We start from the raw sequence: 9,212 nt of genomic DNA, 5'->3' as shown, positions 1-9,212 counted from the left end.
AAAATATTTTTGTCAGGAAGCTTTATCTGTGGCCAAGGTGAGGCACTTCTGTACTTCAGTGGAGAGATAAACATAAAAGAAAGATGAAGGATGTTACAGTGGGTTCCTGAGAAAATGAGGTGTGTGCAGTCACACTGCTAATCTGTGTTTCCTCTCACATGCTCTGGAGAAGAGGAGGCTCAGGGGAGACCTTCTCACCCTCTGCAACTCCCTGACAGGAGGTTGGAGTCAGGTGGGGGTTGGTCTCTTCTCCCAGGCAACCAGCAGCAGGACAAGAGGGCACAGACTCAAGCTCTGCCAGGGGAGGGTTAGGTTGGATATTAGGAAGAGATTTTGTACAGAGAGAGTGATCAGACATTGGAATGTGCTGCCCAGGGAGGTGGTGGATTCACCATCCCTGGAGGTTTTCAAGCTGAGACTGGATGTGCCACTTAGTGCCATGGTCTAGTAAACATGGTAGGGTTGGACTTGATGATCTTGGAGGGCTTTTCCAACCCAGATGATTCTATGATTCCCAAAGAAATTTCATTCAGTTTTTGACAGAATTGGTCTTAAAGATGCTAAATTTCTACAAGTATTTTTGAAAATAGACTCAAATTATAAGGGGCTGAACCTTATGGCAGACCTGTCCTTTTAGCCAACAGAAATCACAGCAAAAAGTGACATTCTTAATAGCTTAAGAAAAACTTCACTTACTAAGCAGTTTATTTAAGCCACAAATAGTCTCTCAGTTCTGCCATTCATGGAGGTATTTGCTTCCAGCTGTGATGAAACTCCATGGCTCTCTTTCTACATGACAGATGTTTTTAATCTTCTTTTGCATCTATGTTGTGTATGAAGAATATTTCTTGGTGACTGATAATAACCAGATTGCCATGTGTGTGGCATTAAGCCTTTCAGGAGCAGAGCCACAAATGGAACTGGACACTTTATCTGGTGATCCATGCACTGCTCTTGCCAGAGAGAATCACAGAGTCTGCTAGTGTAGCCATGGAACTGCAAAGAGTTTCTGAGCCCGTTCCAGTTTCTGCCTGATGAGATTCTTTAGTTTTCCTTCAGCATTTGTTGTGTGTAATAATGATGCAGAGTCTAGTGCAGTAATTTTCTGTGGATCATTCACCAGCACTATAGGCTCACATGACTAGAATGACTGCATAGTTGTGGAACAGATGGTTTTCTGAGGCTGTTCATAAGATTGCAGTCTTCACATCAGTAGAAACTGATTAATTTGGGAATTAACTTAGTCATCTGCATTTAAAACAATTATAGTTTATCTAAATTTTTGAGTAATTGTAGGCCAAGCAAACTATCCATGTCAATCTCAATTGTAAACTTTCCTCTTAGATTTCATATAGCAGTGAACTCCTTTTTGGAGAAGCATAAACCTGAAGTGGTGGAAATACACGTGGCAATGACCCCTGCCATGCTTGCCATCCAGACTTCAATCCTGGACATCCTGAATGCCTGTCTGAGGGAGCTCAAACGGTACAATCCAGCTCTGGAAGTGGAAGATCTGTCTCTGGAAAATGCTATTGCCAAACCTTTCGACAAGGTAACCATTTTGATTGTTTTGCAGTGTCTAACTCCTTCCAACTGTTTGTCATGCAAACAGAAATATTATTTGTACAATAAATATGCTGCAGCTGCTGAGTATTCCCCTGTGATGTGTTTATTACTGCTACAAGGTGTTGTAACTTATGCTGCAGCTGCTGAGTATTCCCCTGTGATGTGTTTATTACTGCTACAAGGTGTAACCGTGATGTGACAGTTGCCAGGAGGGTTTTGGTGTGTTGGTATTAGTGTTCTTCCTTCATTCCCAAAGTCCCTACAGTAAGAACATCCTGATTCATGGTTGGTTTATTGTTATTATTGTTAAAAAGATGTTTGCAATTTCAGTTCAGAATACTTTAGAGAGAAGTTTGCAGTTATTGACACACACACACTCTTTTCCTCATGAATTTTCTGCTTGTGTCTTTTACTTTCTCTAGTGTCTTTTACTTTCTCTAGCAGGAGCAGCACTGTGTGTAGTAGACAATATGCACATTATGCATCTGCTGTGTCCTGAATGATTATATATGTCAGTAATTGTGTGTGCACTGTTATTTTTGGCAGATCTGCAGTGTTTGGCACATATATGCTCTGTGTAAGGTGAAGGCATCAACTTCAGCATCATAGTGAACCACAGTTACTGGTTAACTGTGATTTAATTTTGATGTAAGGCTGCCTGTACTTGGAATATTTGGAAGGGTTTTTTTCTGTAGTTGGCACATCTGCATGGACCCCATCTTATTTTGGAAATATTGACATCATAATGGTTTTTGCCTCACCTAAGTACACTAGTGACTGAGTACAACAGAGGAGTACCAGTAAAATAAGGGTGGGCTATTTTATTTTACCAGTATTTTATGGCTAGATGGAAAGGAAAAAATGCACTGGAGGCATTACATGATATACATCTGCTCATTGCTGCAATGTTTTACATAAAGGCATCTATATTATGTTAACTCTGTATAAAAAATGAAAACTTCTATCAAAACAAATATCTCACTGTCACATCTTTCATTTGGTGTCTGTAATAACTTTGGGAAACTGGTGGCATCCCCTGTAAAGGGGAGAAGAAGTGCACTCTTGTCTTGGTTAGTGTCCTCTGTTTGACATCCTGAACTTCCCAATATATGTTTCTAGACAATACGTCACTATTTAGATCCTCTCTGGCATCAGCTTGGAGCCAAGTCAAAATCTTTGGTCCAGGACTTGAAGATCCTCCGTACTTTGCTCCTGTATCTAACTCAGTATGATTGTGTCACCTTCCTCAATCTCCTGGAGTCACTGAGAGCAAGTGAAAAAGCTTTTGGTGAGAATTCAGGTAAGCACTGAATGTCCATACAAGTTAATGCGTGAAACAGTGCAATGTTGATATTTTTAATGAACATTCCCAAACACAGGAAGGTGTCTAATTAGGTTTTATATAACCAGCCATAAGGACGTAGGTTTTTATTGACAGATAATGCTTTCATCTTCCCACTAAACTGCTGTTACTTAACACTGGGAGATTTGCATCGCATTCGTCTGTTATTAAGCTGATAATTACACAGCAAGCAGGGAGTAGCACAGGTGTCCCAGATGAGAGGTTTGGGGCTTCTAATGCAAAGGGTTGAAGCACACACACGTGGCAGATGTCAAACTACTACTGCTTCCTTCTCATCTCCCCTCCAGGTTGGCTGTTCCTCGACTCCAGCGCGTCGATGTTTGTGAACGCTCGAGCCAGAGTTTATCGCATTGCAGATGAGAAGCTGAATCAGAAAGGCAAAGGCTCTGAGAAACGTGATGGGAAGAAGGAAACTGGTACTGATCGTGCCTAATTTTAAGTCTGAGAGTGTCACACGATTTTAAGTGCTTTGCATGTTATTGCTTGTGCTGTGGTTCCCTGTGTGAACTTAGCCAGCTCAGGATCTCAGTCTGTTAGCTGGGATAAACTGAGGCATAATCTTAGTGCAAAAACCCATGTAACAAACAACAGAAGAGAGTCAGGAAGAAGCAAGGGGTTCTCCTAAGCTTGTCAGCTGATTGCTGGGAGAGCTTTTGTGGAATTGTTCTTGAATTACTCTGGGGTTGAGCTTGATCCTTACTATGTTTTGTGAAGGAGTAGGAGGCTGTGGTTGTTTTTATTGAAAAAAGATACATTCAGGAGTTTCAGAATTGAAGGATGAGTGACTATTTCAACTTTTTGCTTCATTGAAGCACTTACCCCCATTTTCAAGTTTCAGAGTGTTCTCCAAGCCATTAGCATAACAAGTTGCCTGAGTGGGCTGTTGAATATTGTATTTGCCAACAACCATCACACTATTGACATCTAACCACTGATTTAAAGTCTGAAGGATATTTTGGCTGTAAGAACTGCTATGTTCAAACTTACTTTGTTTCAGAACTGAAAAAAGAATTGGTGCTGGAAAGTAACCCAAAGTGGGAAGCTTTGAGAGAAGTACTGAAGGAGATTGAAAATGAGAATAAGAACAGTGACAACCTTGGTGGTCCAGGTGAGAGAATACTAAATGCTGTAAGCTTGCACAGTATGATTGGTTTGTACTTGTGCTTGACTTTGGAGAGAAGGAGCCTAACTCTCTACTGTAGGTTTATTAAAGAGGTAGTTTAAATTTAATAATTTGTGCACTTAAGAATGAGGAGTTTATGTATATTATGTCCATATTATGTCCATAAACTATGTCAAATGAAATCATTTTACATAAACTCTTACTTTGTTGTTGCTCTAAAAGAAAAATGCTGTTGGTTATTATGCAATATTGTTTAGGAAAGAACATTTATTCTTCTGAAAAAAAAAAGAAAAATGCTGTTGGTTATTATGCAGTATTGTTTAGGAAAGAACATTTAGTCTTCTGAAAAAAACCACATTTCAATATTGTATATAATACCCTAGTTCCAAGCCCAGTAGAACTTATCATAATCAAGGTACCATTCACTCATTTCTCAAGTTCAGGTTCAAAAAAAAAAAAAAGGTTCTGTCTTATGCCCTTTCTAGCTCACACATTCTTGTCATGCACCTGAAAATTTGCTTTTCCAGGAGGTGCACGTAAATGGGAGAGAGAATAGAAAGCAGGGAAGAGAGTCTTAACTGCTTTGCTGCCTTGTCTATTTTAGGACTTTTTATCCCCTTAAATTTTACCAGGTTTTATTTTAGGAAATACTAAGGGTAAAAAAGTGCTCTCTTCTCCCACCCACAGTGTTCTGACTCTGGATAAGAACTGACTCTTTCACCTAGTGCTGTAGGAGTTTATCTGAGTCAGCTCGTGGAGAATGTTATTCAAGACCATGAATGTCAATAATACTGTGTGAAACGTGTATTTCTTAGACTATCACAGCTGACAAAAGCTGAAAATTAGAACGGTCTAAATTAAGTTCTCTCTTACTCCACATCTTAAAGTAGTTGTTCAAGTATGTTTCAATACATGATCTCTTCAGATGGTCAAAAGGAAAACCTCACAAAATTAAATGGAAGAATAAGGAATGCTGAACTTCCAGGAATCTTCTCGACCTGTTTGGTACAAAATGCCATGCAGTTTACATTCTTCTGAAGTTCAGAGCAACTGAGGAATCTTCTCGACCTGTTTGGTACAACATGCCATGCAGTTTAGATTCTTCTGAAGTTCAGAGCAACTAAGCAGCTGTATTTTTAATGCTGCTAGGATCATTGGAAACACTTGGCTCAGGAGATGCTTTGTAGCTGGATAAGCTGCACAACATCACACATGGTAAACTTGTATTGTCTCTTGACTGCAGGGCAAGTGCTTATTTGTGCCAGCGATGACCGAGCCTGTGCACAGCTCAGGGAGTTCATTCTTGATGGAGCAGAAGCTTTTTTAACAAAGCTGTATAACAGAACCTTTGGAAAGGATGAGAAAGCTGCAGAGGTGTGGATTACAGACAGAAAAGCTGTCAAGTCCAAAGGAAACACCAAACCAGCCACAGGACCTCAAGCCAAGAAAGCCAAACTCACATCTTCTTCAAAACCAAAGAAACACAAGAAGCAGCAGGACCGAACTATAATCCAAATGATAGGGAAAACTGAGGAGGAGAAGGGAGAGGAGGTAGAGGTGGAAGATAATAAAGAATTAAGTGGTAGCCAGGAAAGCAGCACTGACGAGACCATTCCCGAAGACTTCGATGTGAACTTACCCTCAGACTGTTACTATGGTATTTTCAAGGACCCTTTGACCATTATCCACCCCTTGCAGGGCTGCAGTGATCCCTATGCTCTCACTCGGGTCCTGCACGAGGTAGAGCCAAGATATGTTGTGCTATATGATGCAGAGCTAACCTTTGTTCGGCAGCTGGAAATCTACAAGGCAAGCAGGCCTGGGAGGCCTTTGAGGCAAGTTGACTTGGCCAGGGGAATTCTGGTCTTAAAAAATAAGAAGTGCACTCAGAAGTCAAGGCAGAGTGTGCAGTGTTCGTTGTCTTTAGCTCCCTGTTGATTTATTTGGCCTTCTTCTTAATTTTAAACAAAAGCATAAAGTCTGGTGTAACCAAGAGATAATTTTACTTTCCAGCAGGTATTTAGTCCCTTAATGGCAGAAACATGCCTGTTGAAAAAAAGTTCATTCCATTTTCTCCAAGAGATCTGCTTCCGTAATCTCAGTGGCACTAGGTCATTTTGAGGCTGTATAGTCTCATTTTAAACCATCTCTGTAGGTGTGATTTTTATACAGTAAGATTCACTTTGGATGTTGGTCATGCTGAAGACAAGTAAGTTAGAAACACAAAAAACAAGTACAGGAAACCACAATAAAGAAAATGAGGAGTATTTGCAGTTACACTTGATTCTTGCATTAGCTGACAGATCACAACGTTGCATGTAGGTTTTTGACATAGTTATAAATTGCAAACTCACTTTTAGGAATTCATTTCGCAGACTAATGAAAAATAGAGAAAGCTTAAAATTTAATAGACTATTAACTGACTTGTCAGGCAGTTTCTGCCACTAGTCTTAACTATTGGTTGTGGGTGTTAACATGAAGTTTCATGACCTTTTTTTTTCTCCCTCTTTCCCACCTACAGAGTGTATTTCCTGATCTATGGAGGCTCCACAGAGGAGCAGCGATACCTCACAGCTCTGAGGAAGGAGAAAGAGGCCTTTGAAAAGCTCATTAGGTAACTCAATCACTTTACTCCTTCATTGTTGGCCTTTCATGTCATTCCCTTACATGCTTCATTTTAAACAGAGTGAAGTTCTTACCTGTGTGAAAACTTGAACTATACTGTTAATTCAGTTGTTTTTCAGGTGTTAACTTTCCCACTGAGAATCAACAAAAAGTCAAACCTTTCCTTTTCAAAGCAGCTGTTATTACTTTTAATATTAAACTTCCAAGGCTGAACAGCACCACTTGGATTTTCCCCTAATTGTCTGCAAATTTCATTTCTGTAATTGTGTTTTTGTCTGCAGGTAACATTTCTTGCGAGACAATTTATAAGGCTTTTATAACTTAAGTCAGTTGGGGAAACAAAACTATTATATCCTTAGACTGTTTAGAACAGTTATTTTCACCAGATTATGGTGCCATTGCTAGTCATTAGCTCCTTTGTTTATTATGCCCTGAGAAGTTCTAAAAATAAAAACAGCTGCTAAAATGTGCTGATAATTGAAATAGAAATACAGCCTGTACCCCAACAGTGTGGAGACCTCCTAAATTGCATTTCTGATTGGGTTTGCCGTTAGTATTAAAACCAGATATAATTTTCCATCTGGATGAAGAGTATTAAAGTATTTTGCTCTATTTTTCTCATATATTTGAAGTTCTTAGTGTGTGTTTGTTTGTGGTTCCCTAGGGAGAAAGCTAGCATGGTTGTTCCTGAAGAAAGAGAAGGAAGAGATGAAACCAACTTAGACCTGATAAGAGATGCTAGACCTGCCTCTGTCCCTGTTGACACACGCAAAGCAGGTGAGCAGGTCCTGCACTCAGGTGTGCAGCTCTGAGCCTTGGGAAGGGCCTGTCACTATTGCACTCCAAATCCCACCCAGAGCCCCAGGATCATACTGCACATTGGCTCTGCAGTCTCCATGGTCAAGAAACATTATTGCCCAGTGACAGTGAACTGTGATTCTCTTTGAAAATACAGATCAGTGAAATACTTTACCATTAAGACAGGTACCATTGGGTTGTTTCCTGGCAGCGTGTTGGTTATGAGACTGTGTAGTGCTTTTGTAGAGAGAGAAATTGAAACATAAAAACTGAAGTTGCAGGGAGTCAGAGGAAGTGTTGTCCTTGAGCTGCTGAATGCTGGGGACTTCTTTTCATCTTGGCAAAACACATTGCTTGGAAAAACAACCGTGGATTTGGGGTTTTGATCACTTTCTTTGTAATAAAGCATCCTTTTTTTTTTGTTGTTTTGTTGCAACTCTTACCACATTTTTGTTCCTTTCCTCTGACATTTATACTGTGCCTTTATCTTTACAGCTCTGCCTGTTTCTCTTTGTTGTCATTTTTGTAATCCTTCTCTACCTTATTCTCTCTAATCTTTGCTATTATGTCTTCTGTGGCCTTGATGCTGCATCTCTTTATGTGTCATTCTGCAGGTCAGTGGAGGCCAACACATAACTCCTACAATAAAATGCTATCTCTCTGTGGGAAGCAGCTGGAAATAAAAAGCATCAGCTTCGTTATCTTGTTTTACAGCAACTTTTTAAAGATTTTCCCGATGTATTCAAACAATTTTCATCTACAGTTCAATTTATTTCCTTGTCACATACCCAAAGCTTACAGCAGGTAGCATGGCAGTTCTACTGAACTGCAGAGCTTACTCCATAAACTGTAGTGTGTAATTAGGCAGCTGATTTTTCTGTGTAAGAGAGGGAAATTAAATGAAGTCTGGATCTATTGTACTGCTGGATTTGAGGTATAATTTGAGGTGTGAAGTCCATCCATTCCCAAAGCAGTGGCAGCACACAGAACTATCCAGGTGGAGGACACAAGGCTGGGGTTAACTGTGTGTGTTTTGCTGTTTAGGTGGACAGGAGCAGAAGGATGTGCAGCAAACTATAGTTGTGGATATGAGGGAGTTTCGCAGTGAGCTGCCATCGCTGATCCATCGCCGTGGCATTGACGTGGAGCCTGTCACTTTGGAAGTTGGAGATTATATTTTGACTCCTGACATCTGCGTGGAGCGGAAGAGCATCAGTGACCTGATTGGCTCCCTGAACAATGGCAGGTTGTACTCACAGTGTGTCTCCATGTCCCGTTACTACAAGAGACCAGTTCTCCTCATCGAATTCGATCCCAGCAAATCCTTCTCCCTGATTCCGCGAGGCTCTCTGCATCAGGAGATTTCAGGCAATGATGTGACTTCCAAGCTCACCCTTCTTACCCTGCATTTCCCAAAGCTACGAATCCTGTGGTGTCCCTCTCCCCACGCCACTGCTGAGCTGTTTGAGGAGTTGAAACAAAACCACCCCCAGCCCAATGCAGAGACAGCCATGGCTGTCACCGCCGACTCGGAGATCCTGCCCGAGTCCGACAAGTACAACCCTGGGCCCCAGGACTTCCTGCTCAAAATGCCAGGGGTGAATGCCAAGAACTGCCGAGCCCTGATGAACCACGTGAAGAGCATTGCAGAGCTGGTGACACTGTCAAAGGAAGAACTCGCCAAGATTTTGGGCAATGCTGCCAATGCCTCACAACTCTTCGACTTCATTCACGTGA

General features: G+C 40.9%; 1 protein-coding gene across 1 annotated transcript in view; it reads left to right on the top strand.

Annotated features, from left to right (window-relative positions):
- The window catches only part of ERCC4 (excision repair cross-complementation group 4), a gene marked incomplete at both ends in the record, with an annotated part of 12,237 nt that extends 3,029 nt beyond the window's left edge, over nt 1-9,208 (top strand). The window contains 9 exon segments of the mRNA XM_009072221.1: nt 1-37; nt 1,345-1,552; nt 2,686-2,866; nt 3,217-3,345; nt 3,927-4,037; nt 5,296-5,887; nt 6,574-6,666; nt 7,342-7,454; nt 8,520-9,208. The exon segment at nt 1-37 is cut by the window's left edge and continues 37 nt beyond it. Coding sequence (XP_009070469.1) covers nt 1-37; nt 1,345-1,552; nt 2,686-2,866; nt 3,217-3,345; nt 3,927-4,037; nt 5,296-5,887; nt 6,574-6,666; nt 7,342-7,454; nt 8,520-9,208 — 2,153 coding nt within the window.
- Nucleotides 9,209-9,212: the final 4 nt, after the last annotated feature.

This window comes from Acanthisitta chloris, unplaced genomic scaffold, assembly GCF_000695815.1.
Source record: "Acanthisitta chloris isolate BGI_N310 unplaced genomic scaffold, ASM69581v1 scaffold10553, whole genome shotgun sequence".
Lineage (NCBI taxonomy): Eukaryota > Metazoa > Chordata > Aves > Passeriformes > Acanthisittidae > Acanthisitta > Acanthisitta chloris.
Note: the sequence above shows the minus strand (reverse complement) of the source record. Positions and strands in the feature narration are given on the sequence as shown.